At 53.9% G+C, this 24,035-nt stretch overlaps 1 protein-coding gene across 2 annotated transcripts in view; it reads left to right on the top strand.

The window, feature by feature from the left end:
• Nucleotides 1–567: 567 nt before the first annotated feature.
• Nucleotides 568–24,035, top strand: part of FAM241B (family with sequence similarity 241 member B) — a 162,843-nt gene continuing 139,375 nt past the window's right edge. The window contains exons 1-4 of one of the 2 annotated variants that reach the window (XR_013824393.1): nucleotides 568–681; nucleotides 1,823–1,972; nucleotides 2,689–2,980; nucleotides 9,566–9,705. Coding sequence is in view for 1 of the 2 variants with exons in the window: in XM_079900977.1 (XP_079757103.1) it covers nucleotides 1,880–1,972; nucleotides 2,689–2,958 (363 nt within the window). In the remaining variant the exon portion in view is untranslated. Of the gene's footprint in view, nucleotides 682–1,822; nucleotides 1,973–2,688; nucleotides 2,981–9,565; nucleotides 9,904–24,035 lie in introns of those variants that run through there. The other variant, XM_079900977.1, reaches the window with a different exon arrangement.

Raw genomic sequence — 24,035 nt, 5'->3', positions numbered from 1 at the left:
TGAACAGGTCCACAGGGAGCAGCTTATGAAGGTGGGCGGGGGTGGGGGGTGAAAACACTGGGAAAGAGGCAGAGGTTTATCGTTCACTCCTTTGCCAGGTGCCCTTCCTTATTTGCCTGACAGGTAAACTCCTACCTACACTTCTTGCCCCAGTTCAAAGGCCACCTCCTCTAGGAAGCCTGCCTTCCTTCACGTTGCAGTTAGTTGCACTTGCCCTGTGGTTCATGTGTTGTCTTCCGCACGGGGAGGTTCCACACTGGAACAGGAGCTGGAGTTTCTTGAGTACAGGGCTGGGTCCTACTGAAGGGGCATCCGCTGAGCGGGCTCAGCAAACTCATACGGGTGGGCTGAGCCTGTGCCACCCAGGCCAGAGGCGCCCCCACCCCGTAGGTTTTTCCTCCTCCTCTTCTTCTCCCTTCTCTTTGCTTTCCTTCTTCCTCCGCACTCGTCTCCTCCCTCCCTGCCCTGTGGTCCACCCGCTCCTATCTTCGTTCTTCTCCCGTCCTCTTTCTCCCGCTCCTTGCGCCGCCCAGGGTCCGGAAGCTGCAGTTCCCCCAGAGGCCTACAGAGGGAGCTGCTGCGCCACCTGCGGGGCCGTACGGCTGCGGCGCGCGCTTCCTGTGAGGTCAGGTGGGAGGAAGCGGCCTGGGAGCCGCGGGGACTGGACGCCGTCGCCCGTAGGTGAGTGTCCGGGCCCTGGGCGCGGGGGAACGAGGGCGCATCCTTCCCCTACCCCGGGCCTGGTCTCGGAGTCGGGCTCCGCGGCCCGGGCAGCGGCCTGTCCCACCGCGGCAGCAAGCCCAGCCCAGCCCCGTTCCCCGCCCCCATCCCCCCTTAGTGTCAGGTGCAGGGAGGGCCCGCCGCACCCTCAGCCCACCCAGCGAGGCGGGATAACAAAGCACAAAAGGACTGCGGAGGACCCTTTGGACACGCTTGGCCTTCTGTAAGGGCCAGCAGGCTTCAAAATGGGGACCCGCCGGCCCAGGCCACGGGCGTGAGAACAAGGGCTCTTAATCTCTTTTGGCGTGTGCGTCACGAGTGCTTTTGAGAATTTAGACGAAAACTGGCTCATCTTCTGAGAAAAATGATGGCCTTTACCCAGATTCGGGAGAGGCGTGGAAAGGCCCCCATCTCCAGCCCGTGGACCCCCTTGTGGTCTGTGAGTGGGGCCTCCGCAGCATCCCTCAAACCGTATTTCGGGAAGGCTGGCCGCGCCCGCCCAGGTGTTACCTGAGAGGTGAGAGACAAGTGAGAGTATGCCCTCTGCAGGAAAGTAGCTCTCCCCGGTCTCCTGCGGGGAGAAGGCCTGAGTCCTTAGCATCTCCCTGGACCGTTTTTTAACGGAAGGGAAATGGAGACACTGGGGATCCTGGTGTCCTGGACTCCCTACTAGGGCCAGAGTTCCTGGCTTCGTGCTCGTTCTCTGCTGCCCATGGATGAATGGTCCCGGGTGAGTGAAGTAAGCCCCTCTGGGTCCCTAGCTGTATCTGCCCCGGAGGAGTGTTGGGAGGTGTAAGTGAGATGAGCCTGGGTGGACTTTCCACAGGGCCTGGGCCCCAGCAAGGGTTGTCATCCCTATTGTTGCTGGAGGTGGTGGTTAATAATAAAACTTTCTTCTCCAAGAATCTTTCTGATAGTTTTCCTAGTGGACTCAAAGTCTGAAAGATTTTTGTTTGGCAAACAACTTGTATTTATTTCTCTCCTTTTTATTAGTCAGACACACTGCCTGCTCAGCATGGGTCACCAGTGTGAGCACCCAGAATTGCAGTTTCTCCCACTGAAAGCAAGCATCTCTTTAAGTTTGGTAAATTTTTTCCCTCAGGTGTTTCGAGGTCTGGGGAAAGGTGCAGCCCAGCTGGAACCCATAGCTCCTGGAAGGATGGTTCGGATCTTGGCCAATGGGGAAATTGTGCAGGACGATGACCCCCGTGTGAGGAACACTACCCAACCACGCAGCAGCACCCCTCGACAGGTAGTCGCCCCGCCCCTGTGGAGGGGAGCAGCTGGCCTCCCGTCCTCTGTACCAGTTACTCCTTAGCTCCCAGAAGCTCCCTTTCTGGTGATTAACCTTCTCTAGCCCGAAGTCCTCTTTGCAGAGAGCCAGGCTGAGCAGCATGGGGGTTTAAGACTTGGGGAAAACCCCAATAGATTTGTTGCCCAGCCCCCTGCCTCCCCAGCTCTCCTTTCTCCAGGCAGCCTTCCCAGACTTGAAACCTAAGAGCTCTCTCTCCCTTAACCTGGTCAGCAACCCCCACTGGAGCCAGCATCTTTTAGAGTCTGTTGGATGAGAGGGAAGCTGGAGAGTAAGTGGAGAAGAGGAACCCACGGCCACACAATGATGAGTTTAAAGGAAGGAGTGAGGAGTGTTAAAAATGCCTGCTCAGATACTGTGCCCTGGGTGTAGTCCCACCCTCCTTGCCCCCTTCCTCTTCTCTGTCCCGGGCAGCTTCTCCCTGACGTGACATAGGGAACCTGGACTGGCATTTTCTGTGCTCTGAGAGCTTGCGACTCAGTGGTTGGGATCCCCATGGGTGGCATGTGAGGATTGCTGAGAAAGGAGGGCATGGCCCTGGGTGGCCGTAGGGGAGAGCAGGGCCCCACCCAGAGGGTTCCCTCCTGCCTCTGGTGCCTCAACTCCAGCGAAGCTCTCTCTGGATTCATTCGTCTCTCTCTGTCTTCACCTTCCAGAGCTTTCTCAATAGGGGCCATGGCACCCCGCTGGGGGGTCCCGGCCCTCGCCAGCAGCAGGCGGGCGCCAGGCTGGGTGCCGCTCAGTCCCCCTTCAGTGACCTCAACCGGCAGCTGTTGAACATGGGCTTCCCCCAGTGGCATCTGGGCAACCACGCCGTGGAGCCAGTGACCTCCATCCTGCTCGTCTTCCTGCTCATGCTGCTTGGTGTGCGTGGACTCCTGCTGGTGGGCCTCGTCTACCTGGTGTCCCACCTGAGCCAGCGGTGACCTCCGGGGGCTGCTGGAGCAGGTGTGTGGGAGAGGGAGCTGCTGGGCCTCGGTGTGAGAGCGGGCACCTGGGGAGGAGCTTCACTGGTGCCTTGAACGTGTGCTCAGAGAGCATGTTTCCATGTTGTGTTAAGCATGAGGCAGAGGGAGCCTCTAGTCCAACGTTCCCAAAGGATCAGGTCATACCCTCATTCCCTGGAGATGCATTTCGGTCGTATCAGGCGTTAAGCACCAAGTCAGAGCGAGAAAGGGATTCCCTTTCCAATTCTCACCCAACCCTTTTATGCCACGAAGAAAGTCTGCTGTGTGCCAATATGTTCTTGTGCGTCTGGAACACGGGCTGACTTCCCCGTTACTAGGGAGCAGGCCTTGAGCTTAGGGCAGGTGGGAAAGGTTTCTAGACTTTTATAGCTCTGTTTTGTTTTAATGGGATATTTTTATTGGCTACCTTTTATTTACGACAGGTGGTACTGGTATTCTCCTTATTGTGGTGGCGTTTTCAATAAAGAAATTTAAGTAAAAGTGAGTCCATGTAAAGACATTCGTAAATAATTGTACAACTGCATGTAGATCTGGAAGACATGGTGAAAGTGGTTTGGGATTGGGGACCAGGTAGAAGGGGGCATTTGACCTTGGAGGGTGGTTTCTAACCTCTTCCTGATGGGCTCTGAGAGCAGGGGCAGGGGGCCAGGTGAAGCCTGTACTTGGGCCCCTTGACCAATGCCTGGATAACTCTGGCTTACTCTGAGATGTTGGCCTTGTCCGGGGTGGTGTGGGAGAGATTCTCTGACCAGAAGGGCCAATGAGGCTGTGGGGTCAGGACAGCCGGGGTGCTGGCCTCCCCTCCCAGGGTCTCTGACCAGAGGCTGCTCAACCTCGCTCAGTCTCCTGAGGCTCTCATAGCCTCTAACCTCGGCACACTCTCCTTAGAAAGCAGGGGTCTTGGCGCTGACTACTCCGTGCACGCGGGCTGAGGGTGCCCTGCTTTCCGTGAGTGGAGGCCTTGCGTTATGGCTGGTTGAGCCCTGGGTCTGTGTGGAGGCCCTGCTGGGCGGCGGGGTGTGGCATCGGATGGCTGAGGGCTCTGGGCCTACAGTGCTGACCGTTCAAGGTCAGGGAGAGGCTGCGTGAGCTGGAGGGCTTCCCCGGCTCAGGGACCAGATTTCTCACCTCACCTTCCTCTTAAGATCCTTCTGGGTCTGGTGGTTTGGGGGAAGAAGACAGGTTTTAGAGGTGCTTCTTGAAAGCCAGGGCCAGGGCAGCAAACCATCATGGGGTGTATGTGGGGGGAGGATGGGGGAGAGAGATGGAGGTTGATTCCATCCCTCCGGAGAGCCTGCGGTGCTCCGGGGGAACAGAACCCTCTTCCCCCGCCCTTGTGCCCACCGCTGCCCTTGAGGGGGCTGGTGGCCTTTATCATAGACATTCCCGGGGAAGCTTTATACTGTTCAGATAGGACTCCTATCTCAGGGTTTTCTGTGTCTTTATTTCTACAGAACAGGGAAGGGAGGGTCTGGCTCCCGGCGGCTCCTCTGGGGCCTGGGCAGGGGAGGTGGTGCCCAGGCCTGGTTGGTATCCCAGCTGTTCCCCGTGGCATCTCCTTCTGCCCAGCACATCCCCCAGCCCCCAGGATCCTGTGGCTCTAGCCCAGCAGCCGTGGGGGAAGGGATGATCCTCCACAGCACTCCCTCTCCTGACACCCCCCTTCAGTGCATCTCTGTGGCTGGGCTTTCCCTTTCTTTTTGCCTTGTAAAGCTGTGGGACTTTCTGAAGAAATAAATCTTAAGTGGACCCTCAATATATAAAATTCCTTGAAGGAGTATGAATCTGAGTCCACAAATTCAGGGCTGAGAACTGTGTCTTTTTCCATAATTCAGTTTCCATTCCCAAAGCCTGAGGCCTTTGAGGAGAATTGAGGGTGCTTTAGAGAAGGCAGGGCTTTCCTTCCTGCTTCTGACTAGGAGACAGACTGAGGCAGGCCCTGGGGGGCAGGAGGAGCCCTGGGCACCGCCCCAGGGACTTGTTAGCCAGCCTAAGGGAAGCAGCTGGGGGCTCGGACGAAGTGAGTTGTTCAAGAAAGAAGTGCTTTTTGTTGATTGAGCTCGACACCCATGACACAGACCCAACAGAGCTGCGCTGGTTGAAGTGGCCCGGGGCGAGGGCCCAGGGGCCCACCTCTCGACCCTCCTTTCCTCAACCAACCTTCCCTATGCCCCCTCGGGCTCTGGGCAGTTTGCTAAGCAATGCTCTGCCTCACTTCTCAAGGTCCAGGGTCCGAAAGTCTGCCTCGGCAGAAGCAGCGTGCTGAGGGAAGGCGCCTCCTGGGGTTGTGCAGCCTGTGGAGCTGCTATAAGCCGTCTGGGGGCCGCGTCTCTACCTCTTGTGTGAATGCCCTTCAGTGGGCTCTCGCCCGCCTGCGCTCAGAAATCATGGTGCAGGCATGTTCTGAGCAGGTAGAGGCTTGTTGCCTGGCTGGGTGGCCAGATGCAGAGCCCGACGGGCCCCTGAGAGAGGCCAAGGGCCACCTTGGCCTAGTGTGCATCCTAGCTGGAGGCTTGCTGAGGAAGGTGGGCCCTGCCTCCTCTGCCCCCCCCTCCCCACCCTACCTGCTGCGTGACGGGACCCCCCAGACTGGGCCACCTTGGGGGCAGATTTCAAGGGAGGTTTCTGCTAATCTCTAGGGCTAATCCTCGGAGCCCTGTGTCTCCGTGTCAGGTTGGATTTGCGGCCTGGCTGCCTCGTGAGCCACAGCGGGGTTCACACCAGGCCTCCGCCGCCTCCATGGGGCTGGAAATAACTCCCACCCCCCATGGGGTTGTTTGACTCCCTGGTTGGGGCCACCTGGTGAGGAGCTGCTGGGGTCCGACTGTGTGTTGCTACTCCATCTCCCAGGACGAGCGGCCTCCTGGGCCCTTCCTTCCGCAAGTTCCAAGCCCTTTGCTTTGCACGCTCTACCCCTCCCCGCCCTCCAGCTAGCCTGCCGGTGGGGACCACAGTTCCATATCCCCAGAAGAGATGCTGCGCCTGAGAGAGAGCTACATGATTTGCTACCTCCAGGGCTCTTCCTGGGCCTTTTGGCAGAGGCAGGGACTTGGGCTCCCTGACTGGGGACTCTGGCTCTGTGAGTTGAGGAAAAACCCTGGTGTGGTGGTCAGAGCCTCTGCCCAAGGACACCTGACCTTGAGGGCAGAGAAGACCCCCCAACCCTGGCCGGCTGGACCCTGGAGGAAGCTTGCAGGCCCTGCTCTCCTTTGTGGGTCCATGACCTTGGACAGCTCACTCAGTCTCTAGGGCCTTGTTCCTCATCTCTAAGGAGGGGTGATGGTCCCTCTGGGTCCGTCCTGCCGTCCGGAGCCTCAGGGATCACCCTCAGTGCAGTGGGTGAGGGAGATGGACAGAGGGCATGGGGAGGACTGCTCCAGCTCCGGCACCTCCTCCTCGGATGCTCTGCCTTGGACCACAGCTCCCGTGCTGTGGGCTTAGCCAGAGCAGCCGCCATGTCCCAAGCTCCTAGGACCCCCAGCTGGGGTCGTGCTGGGCTTCTAAGACCAGTGTCACCATCCACCCACCTTCTCCCGTTGGAGAAGAAATGCAGCTGCTTCTCTCACCCCTGGAAGCTGAGGGGCTTGTTGCAGGTCTCGAGTGTCAGGACAGGAGGAATTTGCCAAGTGTGCTGTGTGTCTGACACTATGCTAAGCACTTGGTGTCATTTAATTGTCACTAGAACTTTATGATCGAGGTACCATCACTGTCCTCCTCATTTCACTGCTGAGCACACTGTAGAGCATTTATAACTCGCCCCCAGGACTCCCGCACCCCTCCCACCCCCAGGTGAGTAGGGGGTGGAGCTAGGATGCAGACTGAGGCCAAGCCCACATGTTCGACCACGCCTCTGTTCACCTTTGGTATATGTCAGCATCACCTCCAGACTTGTTTCAGGCGCAGATTCCCAGGCCTCACCATAGAGTTTCTCAGAAGCGCTGAGGGATGTGCTCCAGAGCCTTCCTCTTACAAAGCCCTCCAAGTGATTCTGATGGAGGGTTGTGAGTGAGGGGTAGTTCATCTCCTGACTGTGCAGAGGGTGCCTGTGGCCCAGAGAGAGGAGAGAAACAGGGCAGGAACAGGCCTCACTACCTGCTGGGACCCATTGTGACCACTAGATCAGCTCTGTGAGGGCGGAAGGCACAGGGTGGGTGTGAGGATGCTGGCTGCAGCTGCCCGGCTGGGTGGCCTCCCTAGCTTTCCAGCTCTGGGCCACAGCCATTGAATAGGGTGCAGCCCTCTTCCCTGCTTTCCTGAATGCATGACGTTTCACAGCAAAATGGCAAGGGGAGAAATCCAGTTACCTCATGTAGGGTCCCTGAAGGATGGTACAGGTGAGGGTGAGGGAGGCAGAGGGCTTTTCCCCCAAAACTAGATGCAGAGAGAAGCCTGCAACCTGTCTAGCAGGGCACGACGGTGGGAGAAGCAGAGCTTAGCCCTCCTTGTGCTGCTGCCTGGGACCCCACAGAGCGAAAAAGTTCAGGAAGCAGATGGAGTGCTTCAGTGGAATTGCAGAGGGCGTGTGTGTGTGTGTGTGTGTGTGTGTGTGTGTCTCTATAATCCTTTGGTTAGGGGGTGGAGGGAGAGCTGAAACCATTTGGCTTTAGGGACCCAAATGAGGCTGAGCCTTTAGGGCAACTACCTAAAGTGCAGGCTGCCAACGGCTGGAGGGGGGAGGGCTGGTCTGCATTCACTGGGCCACCAGCTTTTAGTCCCTCCGGTGTTGGGCCCTACAGGAGGCTGGATGCCTGGGTTCAAATTCCAGCTCCACCTCCAGTCAGCCAGTGACCTTGGGCAAGGTCCACATTCTCCCTGCCTCTCTGTGTCCTCATCTGCACCTCCCAGGGATGGGAGGGTCAGTATATTAATTCATGGGAAGCACTTAGCAGTTTCTGGTGCAAGGTTAGCACTTGATAATACCATATTCACAAAGCAGTGGCATTAGGGTTTATGTAATAGTTTTCTTTAGAGCAACATACAATTTACTTAAAATATTTCCAAAAGGAAGACTCATATTGCTATTGCAAATTGAAGACCAATGTTACTTGCCATTCCTTGTAGATATTAGTACAAGTAAATTGAGTGTAGAGAAAATAACATGATTCCATTTTCACCCTTTAGCTAGCTGCCGCTGTCAACCAAGGCTCTAAGCCTGATGCCTTTTTTCTTTGTTAAAAAGGCAGTTTACCAGGATTTAGAAAGGTATTAAAGACCTACTAGCATCTCACTGAGGCATTCCCCCTGACGGATTCAGAAGAGTGAAGAGAAATGAAAAGGGAATGGCTTTCTCACTGAATGATTCAGTGCTGTGTTTGTGAGTTGCTTACAGTCACCTTGTGCACCCCAGATCATTTCACGTGAAAGCATCTTACCATGTGAAAGCATCCTACCTACAACTGTGGGAAACACTGTATGATCTTGGGCAAACTGTTTTTAAAATTTAGTCTTTGAAACAGAATTCATTTGCGTGGTTCAAAGATCAAGTGATGTACAAATGCATACGGACAAAGTCTCCCTCCCTCCCCTGTCCCATCCATCCATCCATGCATCCCCCCTCCAACCCTATAACTACTGTTCTTAGCATCTTTTAAATCCTTCCAGAACTTATTTATGCAATTATGTGCAAACACAAATATACTAATTTTGTCTTTTTTAATATAAATAATGGAAAATTAGACACGTTTTCTGCCCTCTCTTTTTTACGTTAACAGTATCCTGGACACATTTCATATTAGTGCATAGAAAGCTGCCTCATTCTGTAGAGTTTTGGTATTGAGGTGAGTTGTTGACCCTCATTTGCTCTCAACGGAATCATCTGTACCACAGGGGGTTGACCCAGTTGACCCCCAAGGGCCTTGCAGCACTGACCTTGAACCACTCCATGGGGCTGTTTCTCTGAAATGAGGGGACCCTGAGAGAAATGTCCCCCTTCTTCAGGGCTGGAGGAGGAAGCTCCCTGGATGGTTTAAACTTGGTCCTAGGTCTGCAGTCTGTTCAGCAGACATTCAGGAAGAGTGTCTTGTGTCCCAGGAGAGGGTGAGGCAGGAATAGCCTAGGAAGTCACACCCAGTTCATTTTCTCTGTTCCCTTTGCAGTCGGATGGGATGCCTTTCCTGTCTTCCCCTGGCTTTGTCTGGCTCAGCTTAGCAAGGAGGAGGGGAGGAGGCGTGGTGGCCTCACCTGAAACCTGTCCTCCTGAGTCAGGCTGCACCCTAAGGTGAGCCTGGCAGGCCTCTCCACCACCTCTAACAGACAGGCGTGACCCTCCCCTGGCCTCCTTCCATTCTGGAAAAACAAAGGGGCAAAGGTGGATTTCCTTGAAGGCCCCTCTCAGCTCTGAAACTCGACAATACCTGCCAGAGGGCCTTGCCCATAGTAGGTGCTTGGTGGACTTTGCTGCTGACATGGCCTGGCATTGCCACTGTCACTGTCCCTGTGCCCCCACCCCCTTCCCACCACACTTTTGATGAAGATCTAGATGAAGGAGATGGAGGGAAGCTGTGAAGAATGACACAGCCTCAGGCTTTCTTTAGCTCTGACTGAATGAAGTCTTGTTCTTGTGCAGGAAGACCCTGGAGACCCCAGCGATCCTGGTGTGTTGGCCTGAAGGGCTGTGAATGTTGTACCATGGCGCCACCTGGTGGAATGTCTCTGCAGGAGCATGATCTCTATCCCTCCATCGACTCATCCTTCCTCCTGGCCCAGGTGAGTGCTCCGCTCAGCCAGCCCAGGCTTACGATTGCCTTGCATTTCCGTGATAGCAGAACTCGGGTTTCTCGTGGAGAGTACATGCGATTCCACTGGAATTAATTTACTATGGTCTCATCCTGGGGTAAGACTCTTGTCTCGTTTCATCCTCCCGCAAAGAAAAATAGACGTCTTTTCCTTTTTCACGGATGGCGACTCTGAGGCTTGGAGAGGTTAAAGCAACTCACACGTGGTTGTACAGAGATGGCAGATCTGGGCTGGGACCCCTAGGGGAGGGGAGAGGGGAGGGTGCAGGGTGGCCGCGGCCCCCAGGAAGAGACTCTGTCACCAAGGGCCTTGGGCCTGTTTTGAAGAAGAGCCCCTGGTACTTAAGCCTCCAGGGTAGGAGTTGGAATGAGAAGTCTCACACTGGGTGATTTTCTAGTCCAGGATTGCTGTCATCACGGAGGTGGCCCCAGCGGGAGAGACTCACTTGTTCTCTAAGGCTGGGCTCTCTCTAGATTGGGTCTGGGGGGAGCTGTGTCTAGTGCAGCCCGCCCAGTGCAGTGCCCACCAGCACTTCCACACTCACCTGTCTTCATTCTGCCCAGTTTCCTTTGATGAATGTGATTTTGTGATCTGGTGTCATTCAGGACACAGTGTCCCTTGTGTAGTGCTTGTCTTTTACATAGGAGGCAAGGAGTAAGGGAGTCAGATCTCCCACTTGCTAGTTGTGTGCCTCAGCTTCCTCATCTGTGAAATGGGGAGAAGGTGTCATTTAGGGCTGTTGTGAGGTCCAGACGGTAGACGTATATAGTACCTGGTGTGTAGCAGCGTGCCGTGGTGATGGTTTGTATTGGATCCCTTCCTGCAGTGCTCATTGGTGAAAACTGGCTGTCCTTAGCCAACAGTGTTCAGAATGTAATTTGCTTTTGAAATTCCAGGAGAAAAATAACTGAGAACATTTCCAATATGGCAGTTACCAGTATACAGCAGCTACGAAGTTTGCCTCTGAGGCACTGGCCTGGGCTAGAGCCCGCTGCAGCCTAGGGGAGATGTTTCTTTTGCAACTTTGAGCTCACCTAATCCTGAGAAACCATCTTCTTCTGATGAAGTGACTAAAATCCAGATGCTTTCCGCAAGGGAAGGGACAAGGCAACCACAGATGCCTGAGACAGAGTGTTCCCTTCCCTGTGACAGTGATTCTCAACCCCTGCCGCACAATTGATTCACCTGGGTGGGCAGCTTTAAAACTTGCAGTGTGGGGTCCAGCCCTGGAAGCCGGGCTGGGCTGGCCAGACTTGCTTCTGGCAGGAGGCTCTCTCGCCATGGGGAGTGGGGTCTGTGGTGCCTGTCCTTTCACACACTACTTGGTTCTTTTCTGTACTCCCAGCCCCTGATGAAGGCTGGGCCCTAATCAGAGCTTAGGGATCATTGAGTGAATTGCATGAGAAGGTACAAGCGACCAGCCGAACTGAAAGGAGAAGGGCGACCCAAGGGCAGAGCTCACCCTTCCTGCCTTGGCTGGGTGGATCCTGTGACTTCCGGTGTATCGGGAAAAAAAAAACTATCACCTGTGAACTTGGCCTTAATTCTCAAGTTATAAATACAGACAGTCCCCCCTTGTCCACCCCCAGCACAAGTGGTTGAAAGAGAGGGAGGGAGGAAATAGGGAAGGAGGGCAGGAGGGAGGGAAGAAGGAAGGAAGGAAAGAACCTGGGTCAACAGTGTAAGTGCAGCCCTGAGTCAGGGCTCCTGGGGCTTGTTGTGCTGTCTGCCTGTGTCCCTGTGTTTCTCTAAATGAAGCAGTAACCCTCCCGTAGAGACCACCAGATGAGGACTCCCCGAGTCCCCTGGCCCCTTCGCTGCCCCTGCCTCGGGAGCTGAGGGTCCCCTCTAAGGCTGTAGTCTCCATGCATCCCTATCCTTCTGCTGCGCTGCTCCCTGGGGTGGGGTCCTTAAACCAGGCCCAGCCCTGGGGTGTGGAGGGTGCAGTGACCCTGACGTCACCATACACAGATGTCATGAAAATGATGCACTGTGGCCTCACAGCTCAGGAAGGGAACTGCGCTGGGGATGCTTGCTACCTTGTTTTCTCTGCGCCATTCCCCGGGTAGTTCGGCTCTTGCCCTTTGCTCCCAAACCCTTGAGGAAACAGGACCTGCTGTATGTGGCCTCTAACTCCCAGTGCCCTAGTTATACGGGGTTGGAGACTCAAATGCCTTCAGGAGCCTGGCAGGTGGCTGAGAGAACCATGTGAAACAGCTGGGGACCAGGCTATAGGGAGGGGTGGGGTCTGTGGAGAACTGGGCAGAGAGCATTTGCCTAAAGGCCTTCATGTAGCTGCACAGCCCTGTGCAGGGTGAAGCTAATGCTGCCAGCAGGCCAGTCACAGGGCTCTTCACTGTGTAGTCTCTAGCGCCTGTGTCACAGCTCCCTCTTCCCCAGTTGCCGTGTGACCTTGGCAAATCAAGCCTGTTTCCTCTCTGTAAGTAGGGGTAATAATACCCCCTATTAGAGTTGATGTGCTGATGAAAGTAAAGTGATACATTCCTTAAATACTGCGTAAAATACTCTTGATATAGCACCTGTATTCCCTTTCTCTGCATGTGACAAATTACCAAACACTTAGCACTTAAGCAACATGTTTATCACTTCAGTTTCTGGGCATGGCTTAGCCAGGTCTTCTGCAAGGCTGCAAACAGGAACCCCAGGACTGGGTTCTCATCTAGAGGCTCGACTGGGAACAGTTCGCTTTCAAGCTCTTCGGGGTATTTATTGGCAGACCGCACTTTCTTGCCACTGGAAGACTCGTGGCAGCTCTTTCTTCAAAGCCAGCAATGGAGAGAGACTCTTAAGCAAGTCCACCAGCAAGACCGAGTCTTACATAATGTAATACAATCATGGGAGAGACATCCGGTCACCTGTGCCGCACTCTGTGGGTTAGAAACAAGTCCCAGGGCCCACCTACACTCGAGGGGAGGGGATCCCAGAAAAACATGAACATCAGGAGGCCAGATCACGTGGCCACCTGAAAGTCCATCCGCCACAGCAGCTGAAAGATTGTTGGACATCATTACGATTGATTGGGTGCCACATGCCAGGCAGTGACGCGGGGGTCCGGCGGGGGGAGTTCATACATATCATTCCATCTATTTTTACTGTTCTATGAGTAAACGGAAACTCAGAGAGGCCAAGCAAGTTTTATCTAAACTCATCCAGCTAGTAAGCGACACAGCAGGATTTAAACCCAGGTCTCTGCTGTCTTCCCTAGACATGATATTCAAGGTCAGGGTCAACTTCAAGCCATCCCTGAGGAGCCCTCTAACACCCCAAAAGTATTTTGTTCTGGCGGTCAGTTCTTTCCCTGGGTTCAAGTCCTTCAGCTCTTGTTCTGCTAGGTCCTGTCCTTGGCTGCTGAATTTCTCTGTGCCGCCTTCCTTTCGCTCTGTCCTCAGACACTGCTTGAAATGGTTTGGGTTTCTCGCCCCAGATTTACATCCAGCTTCAATTTATCTGTCCATGATTTTTGTCTCTTGTTAACTCCTTCCCACTCAACAAAACTCTACAAACACTCTCCTATGAAGAAAGCCCTGGGCTGGAGACTCCCTCTGCCTCCAACATTCTTACAGTCTAATGAAGAGGCAGCATGTTCATTACTAATCCCAGTCCAGTGGTTCAGAGCTTTTTGAGGATAAGGACAATTAAAAACTAAAAAATACTGTTCTTAAAGAAGATTAAAATCATTTTCTGTCAAGAAAATGAATAAAAACATCAGAATTAGACAATACAGAGAGGGTTTGGACACCTTCACAAAGTCATCAGGCATGTAGGTCCCTCTTATCCAGCAGCCCTGCCTCATGGTCCAACATGGTTGCTAAGCTCCAGCCATCATGTCCTCATTCCAGTCAGCATGAAGGAGGGAGAGGCAAAGATTAATCATCCCTAACCACCCAGATCAGGTCATCTCTCCAGTCATATGCTCCCTTGGCACTTTTGCTTCCCTTTCAGAATGGAGAGTAATTTATTCTTTGTGTCTATTTGTTTGATGACCGTCTACCACTCTCCCTTACCTCTCACCAGACTAGAAACTCCATGAAGTCTGGCATCATGTCTGTCTCCTCTGTTGCTCTAGCCCTGTTGTGCAGCACTGTGCCTGGCACATAGTAGGTGCTCCACGAATAGTTATTAATAGGAGGAACTTTTTACATGTTGTTAATATTATGATGAGTCAGAGTTGGCCTGGTCCAAATCCAGAGTTTCTGAATTGAGTCTGTAATGATGAGTGCTGCTATGGGCCAGGCCCTGTGCTAAGGGCTTCCCATGCATTATCTCATTTTAATCCTCACCAGAACTCTGGGAGGTAGATACTGCTGTTACCTACTGTTGGCAAATGGGAAAATGGCACCAGGTCATGGAACTACTAAACGTGAAAGCTGTGATTTGGACTTGGCTCTCCTGACGCGAGTCCTGTATTCACTCACTTCCTGCCTTTCTGGGGAGCCACCATTGCCTCCAGACCTCCCCCACGGCAGCCCTGGCTCTCTCGGTTGCAGCAGACAGCTCAGCAGGCACTGATGCCATCACAGGGGCTCAGGAAGCCTTCTGCATTTGGCACCGTGTCCCAAAGTGGCATCTCTCCTGCAGATGTGGTAGGCACCAACACTGATTGGGAGCATGCTGGTTCCCCAGCTTTCCTTCCCCTCTAACAGCTTTTTAGGAGCCTTTGTGGACCCGGGAGCTTTCTCAGACTACAGAGGAGGGGTAGGTGGGATTGCAGGGCCTGGGACATGTCTTGTAGTGGGTGCTGTGTGTTACGGTGCTTAAGCTTTTGCTTCCCTCTCAGCGGGGCCCACTTGGTAAAGGGAGGGTGACGGGGAAACTCTGGTGCCTTCCAGGCTGCCCTTGAACCACGTGGGGCTTACAGAGCCCCCAGTCCAAGGAACAGTACATTGGGGGAGGGGTTCTGGTATCTCCCCTTAGACTTAAAGAAATACTCCAGATAGGGGCTAAATTCTGGCTTGAGTCAAGGAATCAGAGTATCCAAGCCATAAAGAGCCCTTCTAGACCTTCATTGCACAGATGGGACGTGGGAGCCCAGAGAGGGAATTGACTTGCCAAGATCAGACACCGAATGCGACTGTGGCTCATTTGACTGAAGAGTTCATCTGGCCCACAGGCCGTCCGAGGGGGCGTGGAGGAGGGTACCAGTTTCACCCCTGGCTTGAAGAGGTTGCTGAGGCTCAGTGGTGGGGGCAACAGTGGGCTCGGCCAATTCTAGTCACTGCTGTCTTGCTCCCAGTGGTCACCAGCAGGTGGCGCTAGGCACCCAGTGGCCACTTAACTCCCAGAAAAAGGGAACCACAGACCCGTGTCTGGGAGTAATCAGGGAAGAGGCTGGCTTTGGGGCCACTTCCAATCACCTTCCCTCTGGAACCCCTGTGCTTGGGCACCCTGGGGGAGGAGGGACAGGAGGCCCCACGTGGGGTTCCTCTGGTTCCAGACCCTTTGGGGGGTTGTTCTGTGGTCAGTGAGCAGGCGCCCCAGGGTGTGCTTCATTTACTCATTTTGAGCAATGATGGAGTAAAAGCAATGAGGACAAGTGGGTGCCTCGGCTGACGTGAGGTTCAGCCTGGGCTTCAGCTCAGTCCCCTTCCCCTCAGCTCACTTGTACATGCCCATACTCAGTGCACAGGGCGCTTCCTTCTCTTCTGGGCAAAGCCCAGAGAACTCAGGATCCCCCTGAGAGGCTGTCTGGTTCCTAGAACCTTCCTCTCCTCCCTCCTTCCTTCTATCACCCTCTCTCTCTCTTCTCTCCATCTGCTCTCCCCTCTTGCCTCTCTTTCCTGCCCCTCGTCTCTCTCCCCTCTTTTCTCCCTCTCTCCTGCATCCTGTTCCTCTGAGGCACCCTGCAGGTCTAGCCCCTGCCCCCAGCACCTTATCTGCAAACGCAAACAGGGACCAATGCCAGTGGGTTTCTAGGATGTGGTTTCCATGGCAACAGTGCATCTCCTGCCTCTGTGGTTCTCAGCCCTGGGCAGGTTGCTGTGGAGACTCACCTCACTGAAGAGTGATTTGTGGAACTGTTTTTCTTAGCTTCATCTCGTTCCTTCTCTCCAGAAATTCTGCCAACCCAAATGGGCTTTTTCCCACTGATGGCAGACCTGGAAGACTTCTCCAGTGGGCTTTCCCGCCCAGGGCCACAAAGGCCTGGAGAGCATTCTGTTTACTCAGGGTTCCCCTGGTAATCTTCTCCCGTTCTAATGGGGAGAGTAAGACACGGCTAGAGGCTGGGGTGAGGGGTCTCCACAGAGAAACAGGGCAAAGCAGACCCGGTTCCCACCTTTCCTTGCCCACAGCGCCCTTCAGTACGCTGGCCCCATTGCTTGCAGCGAATGATGTCAGCCTGAGAGCTTCCGCTCATCAGCCATGTTCCCCAAGAGTCCTCAGCTTTGGCGAGAAGGCGAGAGGCAGCAAGAGGGGTGTGGTGGGGAAAAGAGGGATGTGAACATGGGGGAAAAGAGGTGGATTAAGAGAGAGAAGAAGAGTATTAGGATGGGGGAAAAGTGAGGCGAGGAGACAGGGATCTTAAGGGGAGAGGGAGAGGGTGAGGGTGAGAGTTCAAGTCAACACAGAAAGCCAGCCCATGAATCTGTAGCAGGAGAATTTCTCTGGTGTTAATGTTCCTTGTAAATCACTCCACATCCCCAAACCCCAAGCAGGCCTCTTTCTCTGCCAAGGAGAGAATGTGTTTGTCGACATAAAAACATATTAGGTGCGTTGTGCCCCCTCCCTCCCCCAAGTTGAAAGCCATTACAATAATTAATGAAGGCAGGAAATTAAAGAGTCGTTTTCCCCCATTCTCCCCAAATAGATCAGTTGGGGGGTGGGGAATATGTGCTACACTGCAGACAGGAGAAGCGGGGGCTAGAGGAGGGGGTGTGCAGAGAGGTGTTTACAGACACAGCTGTAGACAAAGGACCTACTGGAGGGGGCAGAGGGGCTGGGGGCGGGGAGAAGGAGAGCTTGCTCTGCTTCCCCTCCTGGTTTACAAGGCATGAGGGGTTCTGTCACCATGGAAACAGGTCTGGGGGACACGAAGGAGTATCAGTCCTCCACTCCTGGAGGCTCCTGGATTGTCCTCTGAATGTGTGATGGCCAGACCTCCCTTAGTCCTGTTGAGTGCAGGCAGGAGCCCTTTCTGGGGTGTTGGGTGAGGGCTGGTGGCCAGCTCTGGTCCCCCTCCCTAAAACCAACTCACTGCACGGCACAGGTACTGGTGGTGCACCCTGAAAGTTCTGTAATCAGGTGTACTTCACTGCAGATGTGACAAGCCAGTTTTAGCTCAGGCTGAGAATCGTTACAGTCTTTTAGGTAACTTGTCTCATTTTGCCTAATTTTGATGTCTTAATGATTCATTCCTTCCTTCCCTGTTTTCCTCCATCCTTCCTCCTTCCTTCCTTTCCTCCCTCTCTCCATCCCTCAATCTTTCTTCCTCTCCTATTTCTTTGGCCAGTCTGTTTTCTAGCCTAATTTCATATTTCTAGGAAATATTCATATACAGATGGTCCCCAACTTACAATGGTTCAACTTAACGATTTTTCAGCTTCACAATGGTGCAAAAGCGATAACACATTTAGTCGAAACTGAACTTTGAATCTTGAATTTTGATCTTTTCCCGGGTTAGCGATATGTGATGCTGGGCAGCAGCGCTGCAGCTCCAACAGCCATGCCGTCACGGGGATAAACAGCTGACACTCTTACAACCATTCTGTACCCACGCAGCCATTCTGCTTTTCACTTTCAGTAGAGTGTTCAATAAATTACACGAGAGATTCAACACTTTAAAATAGGCTTGCTATTAGACGATTCTGCCCAACTGTAGGCTACCGTCAGTGTTCTGAGCATGTTTAAGGTGGGCTAGCTAAGCTGTTGTATGATGTGCGGCAGGTTAGGTGTATTAAATGCATTCTCCACTCACAATGGGTTTATCTGGACGTAACTTCATTGTGTAAATCGAGGAGGATCTGTGATGTAATGTGTTTCTTGTGTGACAAAAAAGGTTTAACCCGTTCCATCTTGTGTGTCTGTCTTGCCTCCTTTTGAGCCTTCCAGAATTTTCTGATTTTTTTTCAAAACAAAACACACACAAAGTACACATAGTTTTCGACAGCAGGAGCCCGCTATGTCCCTCTTTGCCTGGCAAAGCAGTCAAGCTGTCCTTCTCTAAGACAAAACAAAACAAAACAAAAAAATCTCCCCAAAAAACGAAACAAAAGAAAACAAGAAACCAACCCCACACACACACAAAACACACTGTTTTTGTGTTTTCACATTTTGTGTGATATTTTTCATGTCCTTAATAAACAGTATATGAGGTGTGATACTCCGTGGATGAGTCCCCATAACCTCCCCTGGTATCGTTTCCTCCTTTCTCGTGTTTTATTTTAGGCCTTGTGCATCTCTGAGCATTGCTTGGACTTAGCAGGCAGTTAGCTGCTGGGAAGGGGTAACTCAGCCGGCAGAGAGCAGAGGAAGGAGCTCATTAGCACCTTGGTGCTTGGCACTCTGGCACCACACAGTGTACCGCGCGGCAGCACGCTGTTTACTCTCCTTGTCATTGTGGATAGTGGCCTAGTGGGTACTAGACTTTGGGGACACACAGTAGACAGGACAGATGTGGTCCCTGCCCTCTGGGACATGACATCTGCTGGGAGAGACAGACACCAATCAATAGACACACAAAAATATAGCTACAAATTATGAAAAATACTCAACAGGGGAAAAGCAGGGTTCTGCGAGAGAGAATAGCAAGGCCCTATTGTAGGTTGGGGTTCAGGAGGAAGTGACATTTATACTGTGACAAAGTCCACCAGGCAAAGTGAAGGGTGAAGGGTGAAGGTCTCTAGCAGAGGTGGTGCCACCAGAAGCTGATGAGGCTTCAAACCCAGGGCGCCCCAGTGCACCAGAGCCTTCCCAGGCCCAGCAGGGACCCTTGCGATGTGTCACCATGGCCACAGGTATTTGTAATAATTGCATAAATAAAATAATTTAACTGCAATCTGTTAAGACCACTGCGTTCTCCCTTCACTTTGCCTGACACTTGCAGGGGCCTGTCAGGGCATCACTGGGGTCTGGCTCAAGGGACACGGAGTTGGGGGGAGTCTGTCTGGCTTTAAGGAGATGTGTCACCATGGCTGTGGCATTCGTGGCTGGCCGTCCTGGGGTGGGGAAGGCTCCTGTGCATTCTTGCCGCCCCCTGTTCCTGGCACAGAGGTGCCTCCTGGGGTGATGTGAAGGGCCCCAGAGCAGGTGGAGGGGAGGGAAATGAGCTTTGAACTGTGCAAAGGCAGAAGCTGGTCTGGAATAGCGTTTTGTGACGTTTGTGGAGTTCGTCAGCTTTTTAAAACTTGTAATTTGTTTTGATTTTCTCATTCTAAATAAGTTTTCACCTTTGTACCTATGTATTGTTTTTGGATTTCTGCATTCTTTTCTTTAAGGAACCTCTGCCCTCCAGCTGTAGATCTGGAATCTGCCCCTGTCTGTCTCCTCCTCTGAGGCCAGAGGGGCTTAATGGGTGCTCGAGGGGATGTCCCCCAGGTCAGAGCCGCTGGGTGCCTCCTGTGCTGTGTGTTCAATGCTTAAAGCTCTGTGGACTTGGCTTTCCAGGCTTCTCGTGTCTCCCTCCACCCCTACCCTCAGACCACAATACATGGCCTTCTGCACTTGTTCTCTTTTAGAGTAGCTGTGCTATCAAACTATGTTTATACTGTATGTGATATATTAGGTAGACAGGGCAGAATAAAAATACATGTATAATGTTTATACATAACACATAAAATTATGGAATGTCTAAAAGGAATGTGTATACACTAGGAAGGAGGGAAGGGAACCCACAGAGGTTTAAAAAGGGCTTGTGTGTGTGTTTCATGATTATGTGTTATGAGAGTGTGTGTTTGTGTGTGTTGGGTGTTGGCAACCCATGAGGATAAACGCAAAGTGAACCAAGGAATCTTCCAAGGAAAAATGCAAGGCCCGACAGGCCCTGGCTGTGTGGGTTTCTGAAGGGGGTGGGGATGGGGTGTGCTTGGGCTGGGCGTGCTGAGCTGGAAGCCTGACTCCACTAGCCCCCGCTCCAGCTGCTGGCCTCCCGCAGACTCAGCCCTTGCTTGCTTCCCCCCACCTTGGGGTTCACACCGCGGTGCCCCTCCCTGTCTATACTTTCCAAGCAACAAAACGAAGATGTGTTGACTCTTAGGTGGAGGCTTCAGCTTCCTTGAGGAAGAGCAGGAGTGTTGTTCGGGGCTGCGCGCTGCTCGGTTCCTAACGGTTTCTTGTGCTCTGACCCAGTTTCCGCCAACCAGCCCCAGAGGGGCAGGTTTACACAGCTGGTTTACACGAGGGAGGTCTGGGCAGTGGCTCTTCACAAGCTGCAGGTCCCCTTGGACACGTGACCGAGCATCCTCGCTTGTATTTTGAGGCCTTGCTTGGTGGGCTGGAAGAGGCTAGGAGCTGGACCCTGGTCCTTTCCGTCCTCCTGGGCCTTGGGACAGGCCTGGCAAGGCCGGTGGGATGGGGGCGAAGATGCCGCTTTCCCGTCACAACTGGAACCGCAGGGATTACACAAAGAACGTAACTAAGGAGACAGGGCAGTTTGGCCATCCAGCCTGCCTCCCATCTGGAGATCTGGAATCCTCCTGGGAGCAGCGTGGGATGAGCTCATGTGCTGGGGGGTTTCCTCCAAAGCAGGAAGAACTCTTTGATCCACCATGGCTGGTCTTCCTGCGGCCGTTTTTAGCCCCCAGTCCGGGCCTGTGATGTGCAGAGCTCTGAGCTCTCCGGTTTCCTGTGACCATCCCAGCGCCTCTGGTGTATGGATGTGGTGACTGGACCAGTGAGTGGGCACATTTATGTCCACCCGCCACCCCAACGGGGGAACAGGCACCTGGAGGACCCGTGTGCCAGCCCCTCCTGTCTCTGCAACAGGAAGCACAGGCGGCATGGCACCTACAAACCTGCTTCCTGGAATTACGGGCGCCATTCTTCCGGATGCAAGAGATCCCATTAAGAAATCATGCAAGGAAAAGACTACACACACTTATTTTAAAACAAACAGGAAGTTGTTATGGCTTCTTTGGACAGGGGGACATCCGTTTCATGAGAGTTTTACTCTGGGCAGCTTTTTCGCTGAACAAATGTAAGCTGAGTACCTGTTGAGTATGCAGCCCTGAGTGAGGGCCTGAAACAGGCCCTAGGGGTGGCTATGATGTGGTGGCTGCTTTCAGCAAGTTCATGGTCTCATGTGGCAGACAAATGGGTAAACATCTACTTTACAGTCTAGTGTGATAAGTGTAGAGATAAAGCAGGAAACAGGGTTCTTGGGAGCTCAGCCTCAGGGTGAGCAGAGTTAGGGCAGGTGTGATGGGATTTCGATGGTTGCCTCTACCTGCCCTTCTGCTTTCCCGACAGGACCTGTCTTCAACTGGGCGTCCACCGTGCCTGCTCAGAGAATCTTTATGAGGTTCTCTGGACACAGTGGACTCCACTGTAGCTTCGGGAAGAAAGAGACCCTGTTGGGAGTCAGCCAGTCAGCACGTTCCGTCCCCTGCCACAACGATTTGTTGGTGGGTGGACATGTGGTCCGTCCGAGTGAGTCTCAGGATTTTCCCTGGATTGCTGAGGCAGAGTTGCTTGCTTACTCCCTCTCTCTCTGGATCTGAGAGAGAAGTCTGTGGTTTGGGGGAGATTCTGGAAGCTACCTTGAGACCACACAGGAAGTCGGCCTTAGGATAAAGATAGCATCATGAATGGCAGAGAGGCAAAAGAAAGAAACTAGGTCCTTGGTGACATTTTTGAGCCACTGGGTCAAACCAGTGCTGAGATCCACTCTACTTCTGAACTTGCCACCTTAGGTGAACACTGCATTCCCTTTTTGTTTAATCCATTTGAGAAAGCTTTCACTGTTGTTACTTCCAACACGAAGTCCTAAGTGATGGAGGCTCTTGCTCCCTGAAGAAGGTGACACTGGAGATGGGTCTTGAAGCATGTGCTCTAGGGCACACTCCATAGCGTTATTTTCTGGAGCCCTCTGACTCGAGTCGTCACCCAGCAAACACATGCCGAGCAGCGACTGTGCCAGATCCTCAGCAGTGCGCTGGGACAGTCAGGTGGATGAGGTGTGCCCCCCGGAGAAGCCCTTGCCTTAGAGAGGATGCAGGTGGGCGCGTCTGCCGTGCTGCGATAGAGGGGTGCGAGGAGGGCTCTGCGCCCCCAGGGCGGAGGGGTGGCCCCCCGGAGAAGCTCTTGCCTTAGAGAGGATGCAGGTGGGCGCGTCTGCCGTGCTGCGATAGAGGGGTGCGTGGAGGGCTCTGTGCCCCCAGAGAGGGGGGGGTGGCCCCCCCGGAGAAGCCCTTGCCTTAGAGAGGATGCAGGTGGGCACGTCTGCCGTGCTGCGATAGAGGGGTGCAGGGAGGGCTCTGTGCCCCCAGAGAGGAGGGGTGGCCCCCCGGAGAAGCCCTTGCCTTAGAGAGGATGCAGGTGGGCACGTCTGCCGTGCTGCGATAGAGGGGTGCGTGGAGGGCTCTGTGCCCCCAGAGCGGAGGGGTGGCCCCCCGGAGAAGCTCTTGCCTTAGAGAGGATGCAGGTGGGCACGTCTGCCGTGCTGCGATAGAGGGGTGCGTGGAGGGCTCTGTGCCCCCAGAGAGGGGGGGGTGGCCCCCCCGGAGAAGCCCTTGCCTTAGAGAGGATGCAGGTGGGCACGTCTGCCGTGCTGCGATAGAGGGGTACGTGGAGGGCTCTGTGCCCCCAGAGAGGAGGGGTGGCCCCTCTTGGGTGGTCAGTGAGGCTGTGCGGCGCGAATGTTCGTTGTCATGATGGCCTGAGCAGCTTTGACTCCCCTCCCCCTGACTTCTCTCTGAGAGCTATGCCTCCCGCACTGCCGGCTCACTCCTGGCCGTTCAGGTGGGACCAGCCTGGTCAACCAGAGCGTTCCTTCCCTCTGCCCATGGCGCTCACTCAAGAGTTGGCTTCTGACCCCAAGCAAGATGAATGAAGGTGTCATACGGGCCTTTGCTGGAGTCTTGGGGATGCTGAGATGATAGGATGTTAGTTGAGGCTGGGGATCATGTCAGGGTTGCTTCCCAATCAGAAGAATTCTGGTCTTAGTGGGCTGGCTTTAAAATATGTCCAGGGAAGTCCCTGGCGATCTAGTGCTTAGGACTCCACGCTTCCACTGCAGGGGGCACGGGTTCAATCCCTGGTTGGGGAACTGAGATGCTGCGTGGCCAAAAAAAGAAAAAGAAAAAAGTCCATCTTCTTGAGTCCTCAAAGTGTTGACTCTCAGAGCAAGGAGGGACCTCAAAGAAAGCCCCTCAGGTCCAGTCTTCTAATGTGACCGACTAGAGAACAGAGGCCCAGAGGGTTGCCTGGCTTCCTCCCGTCCCGCTGCTATGCCGTGGCAGAGCTGGATGGAACGCTAGTGTCCTGCGTGCCCCTGCCCTCTATCCACTGTACCCAGGGTCTCCTCTTGTCCCTGTCCAGCTTCTCAGCTTCAGCAGGAATGAAACTGGCCCAGGGTCTAAACATTCAGGCATTAAATCACAAGGAATCCTGCTCTCTGAGGGGAGAGGGCTCTGCCTGCTGGAACTGTGGAAACTGCAGCCTGGAATCCAGCCTCCCAGGGCCCTGGACCCTGGAATCACTTCCCACAAGAGGGTGGGTGTCGGGAAAGAAAACACCTAGAAGGGGGCCGAGCTTAGCCCACCACCTGGCTCTGAGCGTGGGGGGTTCTTGGGCTGAGCTCAAGGTTACAGCCGTGCAGCCTGCCCCAGGCTCAGGAGAGCTGTAGATACACATCCATCAGCAGGAGGTGGAATGGAACAGAATAGCTCCAGAAGCCTCCCTGCCCAGCTGCCCTGGGGACCGGGGCCAGGTCACCTCGGCCCAGGCTGCTCCAGCTTCTCTCTCCAGGGCTGGTGAGAGGTATGGAGTGTTTGGGGTCTCTCGGGTTGGCACTGTTCAGAGAAAGACACAAACTGAGAGCTCACCTGGCCCCCAGCGTATACCCAGAAGGAGCTAGAGAAAGTCCAAGCAAAGACCAGTGAACAAGAAGTGGAGAGGCAGAGCTCAGCGGCCAGCTTTCCCTTCAGAGAATGACCTCTGGGGGCATGGTTTCTGTTCCAAGGACCGGCTACATGATTTGCAGAGCCCAGTGCAAAATACAAATGCTGAGCCCTTTTTTCAAAAATTACTCAGAATTTCAAGATGGCAGCTGCAGAGCATCAATCCCAGCGTGGGCTGGGCCTGGTGTGACTGCGGTTGCACATCCCTCAGCATCTCAGTGTTGGAAA

The sequence above is a fragment of the Stenella coeruleoalba genome, assembly GCF_951394435.1.
Source record: "Stenella coeruleoalba genome assembly, chromosome: 16".
In the NCBI taxonomy this organism is placed as follows: domain Eukaryota; kingdom Metazoa; phylum Chordata; class Mammalia; order Artiodactyla; family Delphinidae; genus Stenella; species Stenella coeruleoalba.
The sequence above is the reverse complement of the archived record's forward strand: the minus strand, read 5'-3'. Positions and strand labels throughout refer to the sequence as shown.